Source organism: Heliconius melpomene, chromosome 21 (assembly GCF_056956725.1).
Source record: "Heliconius melpomene rosina isolate 202511_hmr_F chromosome 21, ASM5695672v1, whole genome shotgun sequence".
NCBI lineage: Eukaryota > Metazoa > Arthropoda > Insecta > Lepidoptera > Nymphalidae > Heliconius > Heliconius melpomene.
The window spans coordinates 4954454-4981151 of NC_140409.1; the positions used below are offsets into that span (position 1 = coordinate 4954454).

At 33.2% G+C, this 26698-nt stretch overlaps 1 protein-coding gene across 1 annotated transcript in view; it reads right to left on the reverse strand.

The window, feature by feature from the left end:
* LOC146526963 (discoidin domain-containing receptor 2-like) overlaps positions 1–26698 on the reverse strand; it is a 73732-nt gene that overhangs the window by 40312 nt on the left and 6722 nt on the right. The window contains exons 2-10 of the mRNA XM_085205880.1: positions 13329–13440; positions 12055–12286; positions 11353–11500; positions 10985–11173; positions 10769–10902; positions 10480–10687; positions 6250–6562; positions 5805–5908; positions 2282–2376 (exon numbers count right to left, since the gene is read on the reverse strand). Of these exons, the coding sequence (XP_085062006.1) occupies positions 2282–2376; positions 5805–5908; positions 6250–6562; positions 10480–10687; positions 10769–10902; positions 10985–11173; positions 11353–11500; positions 12055–12286; positions 13329–13440 (1535 nt within the window). The remainder of the gene's footprint in view (positions 1–2281; positions 2377–5804; positions 5909–6249; positions 6563–10479; positions 10688–10768; positions 10903–10984; positions 11174–11352; positions 11501–12054; positions 12287–13328; positions 13441–26698) is intronic.

The following is a 26698-nucleotide window of genomic DNA, read 5'->3' on the forward strand; positions in this document are numbered from 1 at the left end:
GTAGGGTTATTTGGGTCGGGAAACTACGTTTTATTTAATTAGATATCTCTGTAGCTATATCTTTTTTTATTTAAGAAAGAAAGAGAAGTGGAGAAGTTTCTTTCTCTCTTAAATTATCTTAAATCTTTGCTCTGTTTGTATTGAATATGATGTTTGTTGACAAGATCAGGAGAACTAACATATTGTAGATGTTATTATCTGAATTTGCTTTGTCTAGCAATCGGGCTCGTCGTGGCACAATTACTATAAACGCGACGGTAATTTATTTGATTTTCACTTAGGAGAATTACATTTTTTTCATATTCTCAACGCAGCGCCGCGTTTATCTCTTCGGATCGAGCAAATTAACTGTAAACATTATTATTTCCTCATTACATGCAACGTATTTTTTTAAAATCGTCTCATATTTCTTCTATAATTATGTTTAAAACGTGCTATCTTTACATAAATCTTACCAAATTATTATTTAACAAAACTAAAAAAACCAATGCTCTATATCTTTCCTTAGTATTAAAAACATACGAAAATTTCGTATCATATCGCTCAAAATAGAACTTGGCTACTAAAAATCTTCGCAAAAATCCAATTATGTGTAATGCGGCGAACAATGGCGTTCATTATAAATTAACGATCAATTGGCATGTTTGGAGCGTGGTGGGCACGCGGGCACGGCGCGGGACTCCTGCGGGAAATCACCACCACCTCTCTATATTTTAATATAATACTTTACGTGCCAACTGTAGACGATGTTATTTATATACAACTAGTGGACGCGCGCAGCTTCGCATGCTTATTTGCACCTTTAGAGGTGAATTCTAAAAACCACGAAACATGTGTTCAATGAATTATTTTTAAGAGTCTAAATTCCAAATTTTATAAAAATCGGTGGAGATTTAAAGATTTTTCCATACAAACTTTCAACCCCTTATTAGCACCCTTAGGAGGTAAATTCTAAAAAACAGTGAAACACGTGTTCAATTAAATATTTTTAAAAGTCTGAATTTACAATTTTATAAAACAGTGCCGATTTAAAAAAAAACCCATACAAACTTTTAACCCTTACTTCACCCCTTTAGGGTTAAAATTTTTCAAAATCCCTTCTTAGTGGATGTCCAGATTATGAAAGTAAACATCTGTCCAAATTTCACGTTCCTACGCACAGCGGTTACGGCTGTGCGTGCGTCTTACCTCATTCAGTGAGAACATATCCTTATATATATATAGATATCGAGGCCAGTCGTGGCGCAGGGGCACTAAATGTTGGTAAACGCGATTGGTTGTGGGTTCAATTCCCACTCGAGGAAATTAAATATTTAGTGCTTTAATTTCTTCACTCTATTGTCGCAGTAAAATGCGGCGTTGAGTTTCGCAACTCAAACCACAATGTCTACAATTCGGCGGAAAATTGGGAACGGAGTATCGTAACGCTCAGTTGTCTCTGCCTACCTTGCTAATATTACGTGATTTTTTTATACGTTAAGACATATTGACGTCCTTTTTTAAACTCCAGGGACGTGTCTGTGTGTCTGTCTAGCTCCTGAATTATTGAAACTATGTAATAAAGTATAAGAATCTGAATTTAAAGCACTTGTAATATTATGGTGTGATGATGGAGCCAGGACCAGTATATTGGAACTCTTCAGAGGTGTCTAGTGAATCATATAAATTTAGACTAATACAATTTATAGCTTCGAGCATATGCTACAGTACTTTTATCACTTGGTGTGGAAAAGCTTGTATTTTTAAAACTATAAATTACTAATATCAGTTCTAATAATTATGGGTGATGAACCGATGTTGCTAATAATTTACTAACGATCTATATTTTTTTATTATTAGTAAACAGTTTTTAAAAGTGTATTGTGTATTTAATATTTCTTTTTTTATATTCACAAGCGAACATGCCACCTGTCCATACAAATTGAATTCTGAAATTTACATTAGTGATAGAGATTATGATTACTTTCTAAATTGGAAACCAAATTGGGTTAGATTTAGAATAGGTGTTATGTTAACCGCGCTGCTAAATTAACGCGATTGATATAGATATTTGTACATGATATTATTAGATTTCAATTAGATTGTGAATATGTATGTAATGTCTGTGTGTGTAGTATGTGCATATTGCACACATAGATATTACATACATATTCTATGCGTCTTGATTACCTATTCATTTGAATATACTTTGAAGACTTGCTATTTTAATAATTATATATAAAGGGGCAATGATAAAGGTAGAAATTTATAAAATAATTTATAAACTTAATTTTAAACTTACATGGTGAATGATGTCCGTAGCAGCGTAGAAGCTCTCGTGAGGGTCAGGCCGCTTCATCATATAGGGCCTTGGGAACTCCGGGTCCTCGCAAATTTCTGTTGAAATTAATAAATGATGATAAATAAATGATTAAGCTAAAATATGGTTAACTTTAGTCTACCCAGATTTAAGAATTGCAAATACGAGTAGTTATTTTTCAATTATTATAAAAATAGTAAAAACTATTCAAAATGATATCACAAATTACGTCTGTTTTAGTTAAACAAGCTCATATAACAAACACTTGTATACCTAATACTCTTAACGAAGTTACAATCCTGACGTACCTTACGTCTCCCCTACCCTGAGTGGGTAAACTGCTAAACAAAAGATTTAACCCCCTATTAGAGAGCTTAGGAAACATTTTAAGCGAGGATATATAAAGTAATTTACAATCTTATCGTATTGTGAAACGAAACTAATACGGCACCCTTTTATTATCCTTTGGTAAAGGCACATCATTTTTCAATAAAGATTCTGAACAATGGGTGTCTTTCAGAGCGGACGTCCGGCCGCAGTAACGAGCGTAGCCTGAAATATCTTTGTGAGTATACAATATACCCAAGACTTCGTTGCATTCATGTAACGAAACGAGACAGGTGCTGGTTCTAACATGTGATGAGCCCACATAAGCGGCCAATTTAAAAGATTTTATTTCGTGTCGGTCATACTTCTGCTGTTTAAAGTGGTTGTGGATCGGTGGAAATGCCTTTTAATTTGATATTTCTAATAAAATAGTTTACCAGTTCCTTATACTGTATTGTATTGTGTTAGCTATCGCAGGGTAAGCACCTGAGGACCTGGGCACCTGGGGATCTAGTGTTAAGACACTCCGTCCCCCCCTTTTTTTTTCAATTCTCGAGGTAACGCCGCACTTTGCTTAGTTTCCAGAAAGAGGAAATGAAAATATTAAATGCATAAAATTCATTCCTCTGAGTGGGAATCGAATCCACTTTTAATAGCAATTGAAACACTAATGAAGGTTATTTGATAAATAACAAACATACACCGTTATATTCAAGCATTATACTTATCTATATATATAAAATCGAAAGGTCACTCACTCATCACGAAATCTCAGAAACGACAAGTGCTAGGAATCTCAAATTTTGCATAGGAGTTACTTAAAGGGCGTAGGTGCTCGCTAAGACGGGAATTTGCAATATTCGATTTCTAAGGGGTTGTTTTTGGGGTTGAAAATTTGTATGAAACTTCGTTACTACAAATGCTAGGAGTCTCAAATTTTGCATAGACGTCACTAGGACGTAGTCATGGAGACAGAAATTAATAATAATAGTTGACGCGGGTGAAACCGCGAGCGGGCCGCTAGTCTAATATAATTTTATATAAATTAGCGTAAGTAAAAGATAGAAATTATGAAATTAAAGTAGAGGTAGCGAGGGAATGTAACAAACCAGTGTCAAGTGCCCTCGAGAGTCTAACGAGTGCTGTGAAGAATCGCGTGGAGTGTTGTGGGCGGGCTAACTACTGGGAAGGAGTACTTAGTACGAAGAAGTCGTGCGGATCGGAAAACGGAGGTATTTTAATTGAAAATATTAGCTTGATTAAGCCAGATGAGGTGAGAATAGTGAAATTTCTCACCTATCTGGCTTTACTTTTAATTTTGTAATAGAGAAAAAAGTAAAAAGGGAAAATATAAAGCATTTTTTTTTTAATTTTAAAGTTACTGAAGTTTTAACTTCCATAGCAAGATTTAAAATTAACATCTCAATAAGTATTACACTGTATTGCTTCTAAGCAAAGAAACTAAATAATTAAAGACTCTATAGAATTACAGGCGTTTTTTTATGTTCCATCGGATATAAATGGGGGCGCACCCTTCGTAATAAAAAATCCTACCGTACATAGCCTACAGTAGTTTGTTCATTTGTAAAAGTAGCCTCGTTTACAATTAGGGTAAGGCCGCATTGTAAATTTTTATCTTTGTGTAGATATATTTGAAAACATATATTTAATATGATATTTCAAAATGGATTTTTGTGAATCCATCAAAGAGGCATGTTTTATTTAAATAACTTGTATAAATGAATTTTATAAATAAGAAAATATTCCGTGAAATGGATATTGTTATGATAGGCAAAAATAACAAAAGTTCAAATCGTTATTTTATTTGAAAACGTATCGCGAATGGGTGTATTTTTATTTCAACTAATATTTGTATAAATCAATTCAAATAACATTTTTATTTATATAACTTATAAATGAAATAAACATTTTTTCCTCAAATAATTTTTCTTTTTGACAAAGCCCACAGATACACTACTTTCATTATCCAAAGTACCTACAGTAAAAATAAACGCAGGGTTGTTTATATTTCATGAAACAATTTTTGAGTTAAAATAATTATTTTATATTTTTAAATTGCTTTTGTAACTAGAGTTCATGAAACATTAATCAAATTCCTTTGATCCATTGTGCTGGTTCCATACGTGCCCACGAGGTATTTTGTTAACGGTAACATGGGCCCTTTACGTAAATAGATTTTATTGTGTTTTCTTCGTCAGTTTCACGCTATAGCACGCATGTAGCAGGGTAGGCAGAGGGAGCCTAGTGCTAAGACACTTGGCATTCCACTTTCCGCCGAATCCTGGAGGTATTGCGTGTTGAGTGGCGGAACTCAAACCCGCGCTTTGCCTCTACACCCGAGTGAAGAAAAGAAAATAATCAATATTTTATTTTCTCGAGTGGGAATCAAACCCACAACCTGTCACGTTTACACTATTAATAGTGATAAAGAATAAAATGAAAGCGGAGCTGGAGTGATCAGTCTGGAATCGACAGTAATATAATTATTTTATATCTTTTATTTAACATTAATTATCAATGTGGAATTTCTGGCCATGTTTGTAATTGGCTTATTTTTCTATTATTAATATAAGTGTGAATCTAAGCAATTCTCAAATAAACTGAAGAAAAATTATATTTTATAGCACTAAAGGTACTGAATAAAATTGTACATATACTTATAATAAAATCGTAACGGATCTTTGTCGTACATGGGAGATATATAAGAAAAATGTTATTGGGGGCCTATATTAATATAGTAGAACCTAAAACAATGTTTTTTTAAATTTTTGTCTGTTTGTCTACTTGTCTATTTGCCTGTTAGTGTGTATGTCTCTGCGTTTGTTCACGCTAATCTCAGAAATAGCTTAATCGATTAAAATTCAGTTTTCACTATTGGATTTTGGCAAGGTTCACTTAACATTTAGTGTTTGTTTTATTTCAATGAGTTCACAAATAAATAACTTATGTAAATATAAAGAGTTGGTTAAAACTTTAGCTATCAATGTGTGGATTTTGTTTTATAATGTTATTAGGCTGCGAAAGTAATGGAGATGAGAAAATAAATAATCGTATTGTACAAGCGGACGAAGCCACGCGAATCGCACTAGTGAATAATAAAAATAATAACATGAACTTACAATATATGATTTTCAATATAGTAATAGCCAAAACTTACCATTATACTCGTTTTGGTCGTGTATTTCGCGCTTATCGCGACGACCAAGCGTCTCCCTCCATATGTTATAAGGCTCTCGATAATCTTCATCAACCACAGCCGGCCTATATTTGGAAACTCAAATTAATGATAAAATTTCCACGAATACAAAAATTAATTGAGGTTGTTATGGTACAGGGGTACAAGGTCACTGTAACGCAATGGTTGTCGTTTTGGTTCCCACTCGGGGAATTAATTATTATTTTTTATTATTTTCATTTCTTCGCTCTGGCTCCAAGTTAGTTCTGCTACTCAAAACGCAATGACTCGAAAAATTCAGCGGAAAGTAGGGAATGCAGTGACAACACTAGGTTCTCTCTGTCTATCCTGCTATGTGTGAGATACAGTGTGAAGCTGGCCAAAAACAAAGATAATAACAAAAATTAATACAATTAAATATACATACCGTAGCATATGTATAGGCGGGCAATTTGCTAGTGCTAAAGCTAGACGCGGTGCTCTCCGATTGTTTCTTGCATTTGAGTTCCTAAGAGAGGGGCAGAACGGTTTCTTCAGCATTGCCGGGATTCGTCTCCGGGTTTTCTTTGTTAATATAACAGCTGTAGCTGCTATGAAAGCACCACCTCCTACTATGGCACCACAAGCCAGACCCACTGACACTCGAAGTGAAGAGTTCCTTTTCTTCCTTGAATACGGCGGATTGTCAGTTCGATAATACTCTTCCAGAAATTCAGCCGACGAATTCACGACAGTTGGTACTGTAAGAGAATTCAATAATTGATTTTTATGTATTATCTATTCTTATAATAATAATTTCACCGATATAATTTTTGGAATATAATTATAACATTTAAATCCCATAATCAGAATCTAACCAAACTCTTATTACACTACCCTTGAAGTCCTTTCCAATAAAAAAAAGAATCATCGAAATCGGTTGGAGTGATATTCATTTATTCGTCCATTTGTCGCGCATATATTTAATGCTTATTTAAGACTTATGTGATATTCTTATGTATAACATTGTTAAAAATGGACCAAATTAAACTGAGACCAACCCAAATAATTTTTCCGAATACAGTCGAATTGATAACTTCCTCCTTACGGAAGTCGGTTAAAAATCCGCTTTGAAGATAGTTTAGACTGATGTTTGAAGAGTACTGGTGAATCTTATACCTTTGCCTATTGAATGAAGGAAAACAGTCCTGTCTTAAGCTCACGACAAAGCGGCCAAATGAATAGGTGTCGAGCGCAGAGCTAATTGTTGTTTCACAAAGGAGATGGAGCTAAGTTGGGAACGGGCGGGTTTTGTGCACTGCGTTGGTGGGAAGGCGGTAGATTACGTGGATTATGGTACCAGATTTCACGAAAACTTTTTACAGCTAGTCGTCTTCTCATTACTTAGAAACCGTAAAGACTGTTTTAGTTCTTTGTAATAGTTGAACGCGTCTTAAAAAATGTGTTTAGCTTTCCCCTGATTTATCATTTGACTAAAAATAAAAAAATATATTTATAGTACTCTTTAAAAAAAATATTTACGTGGTGTGGGTGTATTCTTTAATCATGGTTAAGTTAAAAACTATAAGGTACATATTGTATGGGCCGATAGTATTTTCATGAAAAAATACAATCAAAGAAAATAAATAAGAATATGTTAACTATTCAAAATTGGAGTAAACCCAAACATTACTTTGTTACTAAAGTAAGCGACACTCGTTAGCTAATATGTCAAACTAATATAACTAGAACCAAGCCTCAACAGAGGTGGGAATGGCAGAACGCCAGTACACAGTACGTACTGCCTGCCAAAAGTCACTTGATACTCTTCTAATTTCTAACTACACTGACTAGTTTAATATGTAGGGTAAATCTGCTTAAACATATCTAGTTTTAGCTTAACAACTAACAATTTGGCATATATTTCTTGTTATATCTAAAGAAAAAATATTTATTCAAAATATAAATTGTAAAGGATGTTGACAAAATTGAGAGTGCTAAAACAATATTTATTTATTACCGTTGTACATAATGTTATATACAAATAAATATTATTAATTAACTTATCGTAATACAATTAAAGATTAAAAGAATACCGAGAGCGATCTAAAGGAAAATACTGAAGTCTCTACTAAAAAGAGAGTCTCTACTGTATAGAGGCAGCCTAGTCTTAAGACACTACACTCAACACTTTCCACCGAAATCTGGAGACATTGTGTGTTGAGTTGCAAGTGTAAATCGAACCCAGAACCTATCACACTTACATCCCAGTTATATCCCTGTGCCATGACTGGCCTCTATAAATGGAATGGAATGTATGTACTCCATATAAACTCAACCCGTGTGTATTTTTCTTTATATATTCAACACTATCGTCAGCGGTGATTTACGCTTCAATTATTATCCGTATAAAACATGACCTTAATCCATGTTGAAGTACGAGTATAGCTGCTTTTTATAATTCAGTTCTCAATGGCTAGGCAGTAATGTGGCCTGTTGTGCTTGTGTGGTCTATTGGATAATCTCAATCCTGACATTTCTATCCACTGGGTGTGTGGGTGGGTCTGGTTAGGTCTAAGTTTTTGTTTTAACAATGATGGGTTCTACTGTGAATTTAGAATTTAAAGAGGCCAGTCGTGGCGCAGGTGGGTAATGTATATGTAAACAGGTTATTGGTTCGATTCACACTCGAGGAAATTATATATTAAGTATTTTCATTTATTCGCTCTGGCTTAAAGGCGTAAGCGAGCTGTTGTGTTCCGCCACTCAACACGCAATGCCTTGAAATTTCGGCGGAAAGTGTGGAACTGAGTGTTTTTATACTAGGTTCTCTCTGTCTACCCTGCCATGTGCAGGATACAGCGTGAAGATGAAAAAACTATATTTTTAATTTAAATAATTGTACTGGGAAAACGAATTTCTCAGTAACGATTTTAATGGTTATGATAATAGCTATTGTTAAATTTGAGTTACGTAGGAATTAAAAATGACTTCAAATGGTACGTGTAAAATTACACACGGTGCTTCTCGACATTTCTGTTTTACTGAACTTGGCTTGACGCGCCGCCGTGCGTCTAGATACTACGGTGTTAAGTTCAGCTGGTAAACAGAATCTAATGGGCACTTTTACGTATCAGTGCATTTACCATAAAAAAATAACATATTCCACCGAGTGTTAATCGAACTGACAATTCTTATACGCCATCTCACTACACCACGACTGCCTTCAAGCATAGTTTTGTAAGACAAAATTAACTTAAATATTAAGCTAAATTTCAATTTGAGAAATGAAAAAAAAATGTAGTTTTAAAATTTCTCTGAAATGAATAAAAATTGCGCTGAAGTGGATCAATCCTATAAACTGATAGTAAAATCTTATTAAATCACACTGGAGATTCATTATTCGATAAGAATGAAAGTGATGCGAATTACTTTTGCAATTGAACTTTTACAATTTAAAAGCAATTACGAACATCCCAACTCGATGCGATCATACAGTAAAAAGTGGATTTTTGAATGAAGCAAAACATTTAATTGTATTTCGATGTCGTTTTTATTAAGCTCACAGTTATTGATTTTTTGTTAACCGATCGAATCTCGTGTTCACGTTAGTTATTATTATTTTAATTATTTTCTAATTCAACTTTAACTGTAGATTAATATAGATTTCTAATAATATTCTTGAGTGTGTAATAAATTAGAATTTTTGTGTCTAAAATTAAAAAATTAAGCCTTGTAAGTTTGTTTTTGCCTATATTACTAAATCTGAGAAATGCAAACACACTTTTCCACCATTACTATAGTCATAATTAGAGCTCGTGCCGAGGGCCCCTCCTGGGAGCTCTTATTAGTTTTCAACTGGGCCTCCTAATTCATATGTACCCTAAAGTTTTTTAAAATGGCACTCAAATGGCATACAAAATTATTTAGTGAATAAGACAACCAATTTTCTTCATAAATATTCTTGTGGCGTCATCGATTACAAGGAATACTTTCTTATTTTTAGGGCTCCGTACCTCAAAGGTAAAAACGAAATCCTACTAGGATCACTTTATTATCTGTCTGTCAAGACCATTTATCTCGAAATCGCTTATTTCATAGAAAAAAATCATTACAAACTTATATTTGTAGTTCTTTTCATACAAAATAAATAAATATGCCCACAAATTTAAGTTTGCCAACTTTTATAAGTTCTACAGTGTACTCTCCTTAGACCTACCGTCCTGAAACTATGACTGCTTTAATCGATGTACTCGTAAGTGTGGTATGATGCATTAAAGAAATAATAGTAAAAATATATAAAAAAATCAATTTCATTTACAAGACCTCTATATTTATTTGTACGAACGGTTTGTTTAGATAAACGATTTGACTTGTTGTGAATCACGGCATTCATAGAAGGGATGTTTTTCATAGAATTAGGCGTTTATAGGATTCGTGTAAAAAGAGTTACTAACAAATTATAAACAAATTATACTCAATTGGCTTTGAGTAATTTACGTAGAATTCTTTTATACCAGCAAATTATATTTACATTAAAGGTAAAACGAATTTTGTTTGAAGTACGAAACAAATTTGCCATTTATTCGAGACCTATGATTTTGAACAGAATCTGTGGTCTGTATCCATTTACAACATTATTAATAAAAATAATTAATAAATATTTAAAGAATATTACCTGATTTAAAAGTAACTTCGCTTATTAAAATCCATTCGTGTTGAAATTTTAATTTGAGCATTATATGTTTTGCGGTGCGGTTCTCCATATCAATGTGGACGATGCGGGCGTGCTCTGAAACTCTGTCTTGTTTCGGTTCGTATGAAATAAAATCTTCTTGCCAACGTTCTCCTTCGAGAGAAAAGTAAACTTCTGCTTCTTTGAAAAGCTGGTGATACAAATAATATTTGATATTATTTTAAACTATAAAAAGAAAGAAGTACAAATGTCTCAATAAACAACACATCACCTGCACGTCCTTTGTAAACATATTGTTAGTATGTATATCGACGTGATGGAATAATCGATTGTCAGTAAAGTTAAATGTAATTTCTATCTCATCTTCTAATAACATTGTTTTGTTCCAACCGACCCAACGAGTTCCTAAAAATTAATAATCAATTTTTTATTTAATAAAAGCAGAAACAGGTATAAAATTTAAAATGTTTAATTATTTAATGTTCACCTCCAGTATCTAATGGATCTGGCAATTCAAAATCATTAGGGCCAGTGAACGAATCAGTAATTTGGCCGAGTCCATCGATCATTTTTCCTTTACGCAAGACGCCATCATAAGACAGATCCTCGAAACGGGCACCGCCGGTCATCGCCTGCATATCCCCACCTTGGGGTGCAGAGTATGCGACAAGAGCTTCTGTGGAAATATGGTTTCAATGAATACGCCGCCTCACGGCGTAAGAAATCGCACAGCTTAAATCTATATTGGTTAATAAAATAAATAGCTTAGTGATATAACCAATGCTGTCGCAAAGCATACTTCGCAGAGGTCCCGGGACTACGCCAGCTATATCATCTTACGCTTGTTGTACCTACGTTTCCAGCGGCAGCCGTAGATTTCTACCCTCATGCAGGCAGTTCTCGGATGAGCAGCGTACGGGAAGAATCTCACTTTTGATGCGACAAATGGTGCCTCCAAAGTACTCTTACGTGGCGTATAAGTGTTGACGTTGCCTGGTATGAGCTGTAAAAAGTTTACTGGTTCTATATGTATGTTTCGTTTAATTAAGACACAAACTGATATACCTCTGTTAAATACGTGGCTGCAAAAATTTTTGGAATTTGTGAAATAAACTGAAAAACAAAATATTTAATCATTTGATTATATTTTAAATAATGCATATGCACCAATACATCAAAGTACATAAACATGTAACAAATAAGTCGAGTGTTATAAGATCTTATAAAATATATTTTTTTGATGAACGAATTGCCTATAATAAATATTAGGTTATCAAAGTTGGTTATGTTTATTATGCTTTATATCTTAACAGTGGTATATTTTTCATAGGTTTTTATTGTTTTTTTATTCTACATATAAAAGAGAGTATTTTGCTAAATATTATTAGTTAATATTGTTATATTTAATATTAAAATAAGATGGCATCGAACCACTGTTGTACAAAGTGTTTTAATTTTCGTTGCTATCTAAAGAATAGACAGTAAGTCTCTATTTAAAATCAAATTAGTTTGAAGTATAGAAAACTTCAAGTTGGAAATGTAAAGAAAGAAACTTACTCGACTGCCGTTAAAGTCTTTATATTTGACCCATCTGCGAAGTGCGTCTCGCCAGTACTCGACGGAGTAGCTCTCGACGAACTCTACTCCCACCGAGTTTGCGAATCTCCCTTGTGACTCAGTGGCAGTGATCAAGTACTCATCATGTAGATCTATTTCGAGGTATTGACGGCTTCGGGGCGATATCAGGCCGTTGGGGCACCATGCGCCACCACGTATTTCTGTTCTTATCCTGTTTACAAATATTTAATTGATATAAAAACGTATTACACGTTAACAGTAATTATTATAATTTTCTGATATCATAATATCATAATTATTAATGTTATCATATTAATTATCATTATTTCTGTAAGAAAATTTGTGTTTTTCATTAATAATTAAGGTTTAGGCAACGGTGGTTATTTTAATTTGAATACCTATATGTATATTAATATCGTCAAAAATACAAGACGAACAAAGAGCTTGGATGTTGAATTAAAACATTTGCCGAATGTCTTTTGACCCCATGTAAAGTAATTTGGGTGATAAGACTGACATATTCAGTCCAACTTATATCTTGTTATCTTTAAAGACTCGAGGCCCGAAAGGCTTACGTAGGATCATAGTCTCACTGAATTTATATGAAAATTTAATTTTCTGTGAGTGAAATTCTCTAACGAGCGCGGAGTTTTCGTTCTATTGTCTAGTGTCAGGCTTATGCGGGCTTAGAGCTCGAATGTGAAACCCACCCGTTAATTGTTTTAGCTAATATGAGCATTTTGTGGTCGCTGGATTCACAATTATTGTAACAACTCTGCCGTATCATGGGTGCTTTGTAGTTGTCAGACAATGGACGTTTAAATTTCCGATATCGATTTCAGGGCAATTAGCTTGAAGCATATTATAATGGCCCGTTGTACGAAACAAACAGTTACTGGCCCGAAATTAAATGCTTAAGGCATCAAAAAATGTATGTGGGATTTAAAAGTTATGAATTATAAAGATTTGTAAAATAAATTAATATTTCAATAGCATACAAATATTTTAAATAAGACTATTTAACCGGATTAATCGCTTATTTAGTTTTATACATTTATGGAAACCCGACGTTTCGAACAATTTGGAGTAGTCTGCTCGCCACCACCCTGCACAGCTTTTATTTAAAATGTGTAATAATCGTGAAAAACTAAGATCTTACTTATAGCACACAAATAGTATACATTCATATATTCTTATTAAAATATTTGAACGTTAAAAGTAACAAAATAGCTTTTTGCAACCTAATATTTTACCTGGAACTGAGCGGGGACACGCTCTGGTCGTAGCTGGAACTAGCAGCAAGGGACTCGTTGGATATCATTCCATTTTCCATGCCCAGTGGTACCTCACAGCTGCCCACCTCCGCTACAAAAAAATAACACATTTTTTATATAATACTCTGCATGGAAAATAAAACATTAAATAGCTTTCTCAATTTTTTAATTAGCCAGTCGTTGCCCGCAACGTTGCTTGTGTTTAAGACGTAAAAAGGAAAATCTCGTCTTTTCCCGTTTTAGTGAGAATTTCGAGAAATCATCTTTTAGTGATCATCGTTGAGCTCCAACTCAACACGTGTGACAATTCGGTGGAAAGTGGGGAACCAAAGTGTCTTAATGGGAATGGAGTTTTTAAAACTAGGTCCACAGGTTCCCTCTGCTTACACTGATATGTGCGGGATACAGAGTAAAGTTAAAAAAAATTATGTGCTTGTAGATATTTTTTAAACGAGGAAATGAAAATAATTCACTTTCCCGAGTAGGAATCGTATCCACAACCACCGCGTATCATATTAAATCTATATACTCGTATATATAATCGAAAGGTCACTCACTCATCACGAAATCTCAGAAACTACAAGTGCTAGGAATCTCAAATTTTGCATAGGAGTTACTTATGGGACGTAGGTGCTCGCTAAGACGGGAATTTGCAATATTCGTCTTCTAAGGGGTTGTTTTTGGGGTCGAAAGTTTGTATGAAACTTCGTTACTACAAATGCTAGGAGTTTCAAATTTTGCATAGACGTCACCAGGACGTAGTCATGGAGACAAATATTAATAATAACATAGTTCACGTGGGTGAAACCGCGAGCGGGCCGCTAGTATTATATAAAACCATTTTTATTTACGTATTTCACTTATTTTGGCAGGTATTTTCATTAGAAAATTATTTAATTACGTACGTCATTTTAATTAGATATTCTGGAAAAATGTTTCCTTGTAATTTTTGCTTGTTAATTTTTAATTTCTTTCTTTCATTACTTAACATTTTATGCTCAATTTATTATCTCGTTATGAAGAAAAACATGAAAAATATGTATTGTGAAAAAAAATGTTTCTAATTTGGTGGTCCTATTATGATTATAATAGGTATTTGTTTTTTCAAAGTTTGAGTAAAAAACACAATTAAGAAGACATTTACTTAAGTAATAATAATTATTGGTGGGTACGGGTTTGTATTATACAGTGATATATATAATAGTAAATAGTACTGTATGTATTTTATTTTCATAAGAGATTCTTTAGATAATTAAATAAGGTTAGATTATGAGTTATTTGTCTTCATACTGAGTGAAGTTTTAGTTTGACATAAGCTTCTAGAATCTAGAGCTTACTAACAGCATAAAATAATTAAATTTTTATGTTAATTATAAAAAAATACAATAATATTAACAAAATTAAAAAATACTATTATAATTTTATTGGCATAAAAAAAGTCAATGTCCAAAATATGTGAATATACTAACATTAATTTATTACACTGTCCAAAAAGCTCAATTTTTATTTGTTTTTCTTACTTTTAATAAAAAGAAAACACAAAACACAATGCCGTTGAAGCACAAAGGGAAAAATTCTAATTCGGTTTTGCGGGCGGCGTTATTTTATCATACGTATGTTTACTTTTCGTTACCTCTTCCTTTAGCGAAATCGTATTTCGACATTCTTTTATATATACTTTAATATTATTCTATGTTATTATTCTATGTTATTATTTGATGTTATTCGTTCGTGTTTGTTTTGTAATCTTTATATTAACAAATTATAGGACCAATCTGTATTTAATATTATAAAAACATTCAGCCCATTCTGGTCTGTATAATAAATAATTATTTCATCAGTATTTCGTCAGTTAAAAGAAAGTGACTGCTAACGCGTCAGATTATGGGTTCGATTCCTCCTCGAGGAAATTAAAAATTAATATTATCATTTTTCTCACTCAGGAGTCTAGTTCCGATCCGCAACACGTAATGCCTCCAGAATTCGTCGGAAAATGGGGAATGGAGTGTATTAACACTAAGCTCCTTCTGCCTACCCTGCTTGCTACTTTCAGGATACAGGGTGAATATGACAAGAAAACCAAAAGACTTGGTGTCGGCAAATAATACAGGTGATTACTTATTTTTGTCAAGGGAGGATCACACTTGTAAAACAAGAGGCTTGTCTCAGTCATACAAACAGATGTACTCAGAGCGATGCTCGACTAATCCTCATCCTGGCGACAAATGATATATCACACGAACAAATTACGGAGAACGGGTGAAAGCGGAGAAAAACAATTTATTAGAGAGACAAATGAGCTGCGGGACCGCTGTCAAGGTGATTTTAATTGTTACGTCGTAATTTCGCTACAATTTTCATTTTATATTAAACAGAAATGGATCTTAGTTGATAGTCTCGTGGTAAACTACGGTTTGGTTCAGCTATTCAGTGAGCATAAGGTTGTGGCTTTATTCTCCACATTCAGAAATGGAAAATAATTTAAAATATTCCTTGCTGCAAGTTGGAATCAAACCCACACAACGTTAGAACCTGCCCCATTATACCAACATAGCGCTAAAGATTTAATATTAGAACTACGTTTACATGAGTTAGCCTATAACAAACATCTCTGAAATAATTTAAAATACTTGTATGTTAGAAATCCATATTATTTCAGTCCTAATGACCGTGGCGTAGTTGGGCTGTTTCATAATAAAGATAATTTATATATTTCTATTTTACTTAGTCCGATTAAATTAACGAGCTCACTGGGCAGACCGACATATGTCTCCAAAAGAAGAATAAATGTAGAAATTTGTATAGAAAAGAAATAAATAGAAGATAAAATATCGAACGCATTCAGTACTTATTACTATTGTAATTATTTGGGATTAAACACTTCCCATTTAGGGTAGGAGATCACGATTTAATCGCCTTGGATTAAAATATTTTTTATTCTTCAATTTAAAAAGTAGAGAGTAAGTTTTATTTATTATTGTCTTTTATTTTATTTCTTTCAGCTTCACGATGTGTTAAGACAGCACAGACGTACAGAGATATTTTATTCACATCTGTACAATAATGTAAAATTATGTTACATTTACATACATATATTAAATGGCTTTACAAGGTGTCATGGTCAGAGCAAGGTCTATAGGAAATGTCATAATTATGAAATATGAACTTACCATGTTAAGGTAAGAACAAGCTTAAACAAACAAAAAGAACGCTTCCATTGTACTCGTACGTTCTTTTAAATTATGTCCTCAGCCTTTTTATCTACCATCGCATGTAATGGGACTTGTTCCTCAAGTTACCTAGTTAAGTTAAATTTTAAAGTGTTAGAGTTATTCTTATCGATAATTATGTTGCCAGATTAAATAATCGAGAAAAATCGAGAGAGAAGTTAGTTTTAATTTATGTTGTTTTCTAGGGCGAGCGTAAACTTGCTACCTCATTACATTGATTGCTCGTCGCTAAAGACGCCACTATTAAAAATTCATTGTTTTTAGCCTCCCCCAAGTTTCGTTTGATAGCATTATTAATATTTAACTTGTCCGAGACGCGACGTCTAATATTCTAATTTAAAATTCTTAGTCAACTTAATATTTAAAAGTGCCTGGCCCTAAGAGTTCAATGTCTACCAACAATATTTCATAGGCTATGAACATGCGCAGCCATTCGCTTTAGAACGGTGTGCAAGTAGGAGAAATTTCAGCAAGTATTAAAATCTGTCGGCAGTGTAGAGCGAGCAGCTGGAATAAAACGCTACTGTATACCTTTGTTAGAAGGTTCTGGGTGCGGGGGAGCCTTGCACAGTGGTATATAAATTTTCCGCTGGTACCGCATCGGGACCGCAGTAGCTACAACGATCGCCTTGTCTCGTACGTGCTATGATGCCAAATAAAATGTTTAAAGGATCCTGCATTTAATATAACTTTCTTACAATAAGAGCAACATGTCTTCGCGCTATAGTTTTTACGGTATGAGCGATTAATGAAAATATATATTTTTTGTAAATTATATTATTTTTAGTATCTCCAGTATTTAGGTGGAAGTTAACGTTTCGCTTCGCCTCGACACCAGAGCGAAGAAATGAAAATGTTCAATATTTCATTACTTCGAATGGAAATCGAACTCACAAGCTGTCGCGTTTATAGTCTTAATATTGGTCCTTTACAAAAACCTTCTGTAACGTAACTTAAATTTGTCAATAACAGTAGATTGTTTGTTATCCAAAAATGTAGACAGAGTTGAATAGCACCGCTTGCGGAGATTTCTGCAAATATTTCTCGTTAGAGTTCAAAGTTAAATATTGCACACTATTTTGATGAAATTAAATTCTATAGTGTGTACATTTGACTTTCGCATAGTTAGAGTAGAGTGTAGGTAAATAAGAGGTAAACTAGCAGCTCAAACGCGGCTTTGCCCACTTAATAAGCTATTGTTATATTATAGACAAATTATACAAAATCTAGACATTTGGTCAATCCGTGACGTAGTTATTATGTGAATAAACATCCATCCTTACAAATTTTCACATTTATAATATTAGTGAGATTTGAAAAATCAAAAAAAAGAAAGGTAAGGAAAATAAGGTAAAAGCTAAAGGTAACTGAAAAAATTTACTTCTTTAAGTAAATTTTTATTCGCTAATTATTTGTGTTACATACGTGCAAGTATACTCCATGTCTACTAAGAAGTTATTAAAAATATTTATAAGTATTATTTTATAATCATACTAAAATTAAAATCTTTATTTTTTTAGCATCACGTATTCCTTACGTAGCAGGGTAGGCAGAGGCACTCCACTCTCCACTTTCTCCCGAATTATAGAGGCACTATGTGTTGAGTGGCGAAACTTAACAATGCTTTTGAATGACAACAGACCGAAGAAATGGAAATACTACATTTTTCATTTCCTCGAGCGGGAATCGAACTCTCCTACCCGCACACCACGACTGGCCTTTAATATTTCGTTATTAATATTTAATAAAGTAAGCGATAAGTGAAAATTTTATTACAAAATGAAGCTTACTTTGCAATTCAGATTAATCCAGCGCAGTTTGTTATCTAAGCTTACACCCTCTTTTGTTTACTTTTTATTTAGGCAAGATAAGAAAGGACTCAAGAAAGTGCGTATATTAATAGCTAACAAGATATTAATCTCGTTTAAATTTTCTACAGTTTCTCGTTACACTATTTATATAAAATTAGGTTTTCTTTTTCAGCTTTACCTGTATCTCGCGTGGAGAAAGGTCCGCAGGAACTAAGTTCAAGGTACTCCTTCCCAGCTAGTTTCCCACCTTCCCCCCAATTTTAAAGATATTGCATGTTTAGCGGCGGAGTTCAACGCTGCGTTTTCAATTTATTAACATTAAACTATTGAGTATCGTTATAATAATTAGAGATATTCAAATTAATTTATATAGCAAAAGCTTTCAAGAGCTTGAATTTAATTATATGTTATTTTGTTTATCAGAAACACTTTCAGCTTTTTACCGAAATCGTTAGTTCCTTTTGTTGAAGCTAGGGGAGAGCGGGGCCAAAAGTTCCGATTTTTTTTTAACCTCAAATATTGCTACGAATACTTGATTTCAGTATTTATACAATATAATCAAATTCAACTTACATATCTAGACTTTCAATTAAAACAGTAATTTGGGGTATTCTTTGTAAGACTTTTTTATTATGAATTTTTTTATGACCGAAGTCGGAAAGTAACAACTTACCCCGACTTGGGGCAAGTTGTTAACAGGCCGGGGTGAATTGTTACCATATTTTTTAAAGCTATTATTTGCAAAATAAAAAACCATAAATAATCGAACAAAGCCTGTTTATTTAAGGAATAATCAACAGTATCATAATAATTACCAGGCGCAAAAGCAAATCTTTTTTAACCGACTTCTGTAAGAAAAGGAGATTATCAATTCGACTGTTTTTTTTTATGTATGTTACTTCATAACTTTTGATTAGGTGAACCGATTTTGATGATTTTTTTTATTTCAGATAAAGTGTAAGTGGTAGTGCTTTCCATATGGAAACCAATTTTTTTGTTTGGTCTATTTTTGACAATGGTATCTATGAGAAAATCACATAAGTAATAAATTTGTATTGGTACGAGTGCGACAAAATGACGAATATCTCAATATCACGCTAACCGATTCCAATGATTTTTTTCTTATTTGAAAGGATACATTTCAAGGATAGTTTGATGAAAGTTTGGGTAGGTTCTGATTATAAAATCCGGTTAAAATTGAGAAAATTTGTTTTTATTTTGGTAAATTTTAATTATACTGGAATCGTTACAAGGGAAAATTTTGTTACAATTATTATCAGAAGTAAGATTGTTGTCCCCATCGTTGCAAGTCATCTTTTTCATTTTCAACCGACTTCAAAAAAGGGAGAGGTTCCCAATTCGTCCGAATATTTTTTATGTATTTTCTTGTCAATATACCAAAATGTTAGTTTCCACAAAAATAATACCTAAATGAGTCAGGTTTTATATATCACAACAGATGCCACTCGTTAACAACCACTACCACCACAACCAACACTCGTTTAAGAAGTATCCTTTTAAGGTTACTTATCACTTAAAATCGTAAAAAGAATTAATTTTGAACAAAAAAAAGCCGAACCGAAAAACAACGAACTAAAAGTAAAAGATAATTTTACATAAAATAAAACCTATTTTAATTTTGTTAAACCAAAATTAGATTTTATAGCTTTACCTTTTCGCGCTCGATATGTATATGTAATTCTTTGGTAACAGTTTTTATCTTATTCCTGCAATCTTTGAATACTACATCCGCTGCTTTTTGCATCAACTCATATGACACATAACCTCGAGTTGATTTTCGAGCATAAGTCCGCATGTTAATAAATTACAATATTTTTTTGTATGAAAAATTACAATATTTACGTCCCATTATTGGTACAAATGAATTGGCGAAAGTTTTTCCGAGGTCACAACATGCCCCAAAAAAAGGAAACATCTAGCCCCAAAAACACGTGTTGAAAAAAAATTTAATATAAATAAGATTAGGAAACATAAATAATTTACAAATAGTGTTCCGAAATAGTAGATAATATATGTAAAAAAAAACACTAACATACTCGAGGCTAATCGTTAAAATTTGTGAGACAGACCAAAAATATCAAATGCGAAAATATTTACAATCATGCACCAACGACACCCGTGTGCTATTCCATTGGTTTCGGGTGCCACTGGATTATTCAATATGATGGCCATGGGTTCGCTATTACATTGCATTTCACTATATGTTTACTAAATATTCCTATCACTTTTCTCCGCGAAATTATTTCCATCGGAACAACTTACCTCGGTAACTTTTAGCCCCGCTCTCCCCTATATTGATTATAATATAATAGTGTGCCAGACGTAGCTAAAGGCCAGTTTTAATCGCGTCCATTAAGGGAATATGTACATTTTAAAATATTAAATCAGTATTTCGTTAAGTATATTTTTTAATATTACCTTTTTTATGAACATCATAGCACCATTCAATTAAGTTTCGGTGACTTTTGAATTTTGCTAGGAATAAATGTATAAGTAGTAAATGTATGTCGTTCTCGTGGCTCTTACTTGGAAAATAGTTAGTAATCGGTGAGCAAAACCAAAAAAAGGTTGTAGTATTTATTTCCAAAATAATATAAAGTCTTCCTGTTCAGCTACAATGTTGTTATAAACCCAAGGTAATCAAATTTCCATATTATAAGTCACTGAGGAAATTCCTATGGAATTCGAAAATATATATTTTTTAACTCCACGTTTTATCCTGCGATATGCGATCAGACAGAGAGAATCTAGTGTTAAAATACTCCGTTCCTTACTTTGCACCGAATTCTGGAGGTAATCACGAAGAACTAAATTATTAAGATACCCAGTATTTTGCTATCCAAATTAAAATATACATATAGATATCAAGACCTGCGTTTTGAAAGATCATTATGGTCCCCCCTCCAAACCTAACCCAACGCTTTTATTGGTAAATATAGTGGGTACCCGATAATACCTTATGAAAAAAAAATAAAAAATAATTTAATTAAAAAGGCAAAACCTTATCACACTGTTGTTTTTAAATAACTGACTTTAACTTATTCGCTTCCCAGCAAGCCATATGCTTGAACAGATGCCAAGTAAACCCGCCAAGTCACTTTAGCAAACCGTAACGAAGCAAGTTTTCGAACAATTTAAAATATATATCTGGAAATTTTATTTGTAAAATAAAAGGTTCCCGGTGTATCCCGCATGTAGCATACTCTGCTACAGGGAAGGATAAGGGAACCTAGTTAAAGCACTCCGCTCACCACTTCTCAACGCATTTTTATCACGCACGTTGTCTAAATACTAGAGCGAAGAAATAAAAATGCTCACTTCATTTATTTGTACATCATCTATAACTTATATTATATAAGTTATATATATATATATATATACCTAGTTATTATTCAAGCACATTAATTGTTGATATAATGTTGCAAGTGAGTTCCAGGTCTTATATAAATTACGTACAAGAGAAGGCATTTAAACATTATTATCATATAAATGTTTACTATTATAAAAAAAATAATAAAAAAATCAAAAACATATTTTGCTTAAATAGAACCATTCAATAAGTTTTACTACTAAAAACAGTCAGCCCAATAACAGTATAAGTAACGATGTAAGCATATTTTCTTAAAACCAGCTGTAGCATTTAATAGAGCGAAACTAAATTTTATGAACCGGAATAATTTACAGCGGGCACAGAACTGTAAGCATTACTTCGTTATTAATACAATTCAGTTATTTCAATTCAATTATAACTCCAATAAAGTTTATGCGATACAGCCGTTGTTTTATACGTATTACGTATATATTGTAATTTGTATTGAAATTTAAGTTTATCTGCTTATTGTTATTTGGTAGAGGCAGTGGTGGCGCAGCGGCACAAGGGTGCGACTGTAACGCGATGGTTGTGAGTTCGATCTCCACTTGACGGTATGAATTATTATTGATTAATAATTTTATTTCTCCGTCCGGTCCTGCGCTCTTTGAATCCAGCGAGTTCCCGCTGTCTTCTTGAGGCCTAGACCTGGTTGGAGAGCGGCCTGTACTCCTTTTGCCGAGACCTGGTCGCCATTCAACCGGAGGGAGTGGCGAGCATCGGGGGAGGCCTATGTCCAGCAGTGGACTTTAAAAGGCTGATGGATGGATGGATGGCATTTTATTTCTTTGGTCTTGTGCCCACGCAAAAGTCCATTGACATCCGCCAGTCAACACGCGAATGTCATTGAAAAATTTATTCGTATGCCTCGAAAAATTCAGCGGAAAGTGGGTAACGGAATATCTTAACACTAGGCTCCTTCTGCCTATCCTGCTGTACCGTTTTCATTCATAGATATGTTATTTATGAATGAAAACGATCTCAAGATCGATCTTAGACTTGAGAGCGGTCTATAAATACGAGAACTAATTTCAAACAGGACTAATTTCAAAATGTGTGTGAAAATCTTTTGTCGCAGGACCACAAGAGTGTGATTGTAAACGCGACTTGGTGGGGGATCAATTTGGGATCGCCCTCCGAGGGTTCCGTATGAAAATTAGAGGTCTCGAGCTTTTTCTGAAATTTAAGCTAGTAAAGTAGAGTAGAGTTTAATTTTTTTTTCCTGAAATAGTACTACCTGTATATGCTAGCTGCCAAATTTCATAATTGTAGATCCACCAGAAGGAACCTTTTAATTTTCATTCCCTTTATAGTGTCAAAATACGCGTTTTTTGCAATATAAACTGCCATATCTTTTTTAACAGTAAAAGTAGAAATACATTTTTTTAGGAAATTATGAAGCCGTAGATCTAAGTATATGGTTAATTCGATATCTGCAAGCGTTCCTGAGATAAAGGTACTTGATAGATAGACATACAGACGTACAGACAGATCACTCTGTTGTCCGAGTGATCTTATAAGGTTTCCTTTTTTCCAGTAAGTGTGAACTTCAAACATTCATAGGACTTTAAATTCAATCCTAGAAGATAATAATGTAATACGGAAGAACCCTTTATAACTCTTACAAAATAAACGTAATTATTCGAGGTTCATAATTTCGCTGATTGCACGCAGTAAGAGTTCGGGTGCGGGTGTGGAGGGGAGGCGGTAACCCACCGAAAAATGTTTTAAATCATTTGATAAAATTACATCCACCTTAAAAGTTTCTGCCTCACAATCAAGAAAATTTACAAAGCCATTTCCTTTTGCTCAATATCGTTTATTGTAACAAGTGTTAGTTTAATAGCTGCGTTTTACTTATGCCAGCAGATATTTATTACAAGGAATATTATTATTTTTCTTTTTTTTTAGCTTCACACCCGCAATCCCGCTAATAGCAGGGTGGGTAGAGGGAACCTAGTGATGAGTGGTGGAACTGAACCCCGCCGCACTTTTTAAATATTATTATTTTAATATTTATGCAAAATTATATTTATGTTATTTTTAAAAAAATGGCTTTGCAATAATTGGAAAAGGATTTCTATAACATTTTAACAAATTTCCTGTATTTACAATTTCATAAAAAAAAATAACACATCTAAGGCTACAAGAAAAATCAATTGAGTTAAATGAAAATGACAAAAAAATCAAAAATATAATATCAAACACTAAATCTGAATGCTTTAGATACTCGGTTTAAAATTTTAGTTAACAAATAAAAATTCCTGTAAAGCAATTATTTTTCATTCTCTGAAAGCTTCACCATAAACCAATAGTGTTTTGCAAATAAAATGAAAAATAAAAATTTATTCAACATTTTTCGTATAGTGTTTTAACAAGTCATAAAAATATATTGGAAAAGTTGATTGACAGTTAGGATAGTTCTAGCTTTAAAAAGATGTAAAATAAAATCGATTTCAAGTTGCATATTTGTAACGATTATTATTTATATAAAAAATAAATCCCATATATAACGTATACCGCATGTAGAAAAGTAGGCTGAGTGAGTCTAGTGTTAAAACACTTCGCTCCCCACTCTCCGGCCAATTCTGGAGGTATGTTAACTGGCGGAACTTAACGCCGCACCGGCTAGTGTGGACAATAGAGCGTGGAAATGAAAATATTAAATATTTCCATTTCCTCGAGTGAGGATCGAACCTTGATCGAACTCCTGAGCGGCAACTAGCCTCAATATCTTTATAATCGATATTACCCTAGAATAATTGAATTAGGTAAAATAAATTTAAACGTCCGATCTCGTTCTTTCCGCAATTCATCCTCAAACCTCTTGAGTATATTAAGCACCTACAAGTGTGGGTAGAATTCAATTTATTTCTAAACTCATAAAGGATATTAGCTCAGCAATAGATGTTACCATAAACAATTACTGTTAGGTTTAATTCTCATCGTCAGAGCAAACAATGCGGAGGAGCCGTAAACAAAACAATTACAATTCTGGCGAGGGTAGTTACGGATCCCTTCAAAAGTTTCAACCTTCTGTCTTGAAGTTATGTCTCATGATAAATCACTGGGAAGGTACTTCCTTGGAAATATTTACACTAGTTGGTGTTTGGTGAAACACATACCTACGATATGTAAAACTATGTTAAGAAAATTTGCTTTATTACATACCTATAATACTATATTCTTAAATTTATCCTTTTATTTATGGGTTTTTGGTATGTGTAAGTCCAATTAAAATAAGTTTTAAGCATTTTTTTGTAGTTTCACTATGTATCCCGCATGTAGCAGGGTAGGCAGAGGCCGGTGTTAAGTTACGAATTCTGAAGGCCTTATGTGGTGAGTGGCGGAACTCAGCGCTGCTACTGCTGTTTATTAATATAAAACCTTTTATATAACAGTTTCAATATACATGACTTTGTATTTTCTGGAGCATCCTATGCATTCGGCGAACTTTCCAGTAGTTAAGTTTTAAAGCTTATTAATATAATGACCACCTTTTATTGCATTTAAAATATACAATTAATATTTCTTGGTGTACTAAGAATGCATGAAATAGATATAAAATATTAAACAGTGCATTTATAGAAAATAAATAAAATTATGTTATAGTTTTATAGTACGAGGCTGATAAGCCCAGGGGCATCAGGGTGTGACTGCAAAGCGACTGTTTTGGGTTCGTTCTCCTCTTGGAGGAATGAATAATTATTTACTTAATATTTTTATTTGTTCACTATGTGTGTCTACACTAGGTTCCCTCGGTCTACCGTGCTATATGCGGGATACAGCTAACAAAAAAAAAAACAATTATAAAAGCATTAAGGTTTTATTATGTAAAATCTAATTTAGTTTCAACCATATTTTTCTTCAACTACAATTGCGCTGTTCGTATTTCGGCGTTGTAATGAAACTTCCGCACGTCACTCGTAGTGGCAAGACTCCGTTCTACATCATTAATTTCTAGCTAATGTTTGAAACGACCGAGACTACTCTATGGACCACATTTTGTGTTCACAAGCAATGTTCTAACTATCTTAGGTATCATTATTCATTTTCTTTAAACATATGTATGTATATGTATGTGAGGCCGTTAGGCACAGTGACTCAAAGTTCGATTGTAAACGCGACTGGTGGTAGGTTTGATGTCCATTCGAGGAAATGAAATATTTACTTAAATTTATATTTCCATTTCTTCGTTTTCATTTTCTAAATCGTAAAATCTTTTGTTTCATTATTTTTGCTTAATTAAATCAAAGTACGTTTTACTTTATGTAAAATTATTTTTTACTTTTTAGTTCGTCGTTTGAAGTCGGTTTTTTTTTGTTAAAAAATAGTTTATTATACAATTAATGGAACACACTATCTGCGATGTCTTCTAAAATATAAGTTTTATTGATATACTATAAGGGGCAGCTGTAGATGTTTATCGTATTCAAATAAATAAAAAAATAAAACGGTCCTACAAATAAACCATAAATAAATTTTTTTCGCAATAAATGAAAGATAAAATTGTTACTATATCCTTAGGAGGTAGCTATTGAGCACTTTTTTTATTAAATTTTTCTTCAAGAAGCATTATTTCGTTGTACACTATGTTGGCCTATCTCGTAAGGTATTCGGCCCTACTTTTATAAATTCTGTAAGTATTATACATATGCACCTTCCCATTAACCCTATTTTATTAGTGAAAACTGCATTAAAATCGGATCAATAGTATAAAAGCTACACCCGTTCAACATTTTAAAAAGACTTAGTATATACTACGTATGCAAGAGTAGGTATTATTTTAGATTTTACATACCATGACTATATTAATTCAGTAGCAATTACTTTAGAACAAGCGTTTAACGTCGTGTTGAAATAAAACATATGGTGTAAGGTGTGCGAGAGTGAGCTGAACTACCTTGCTTTTGCGGG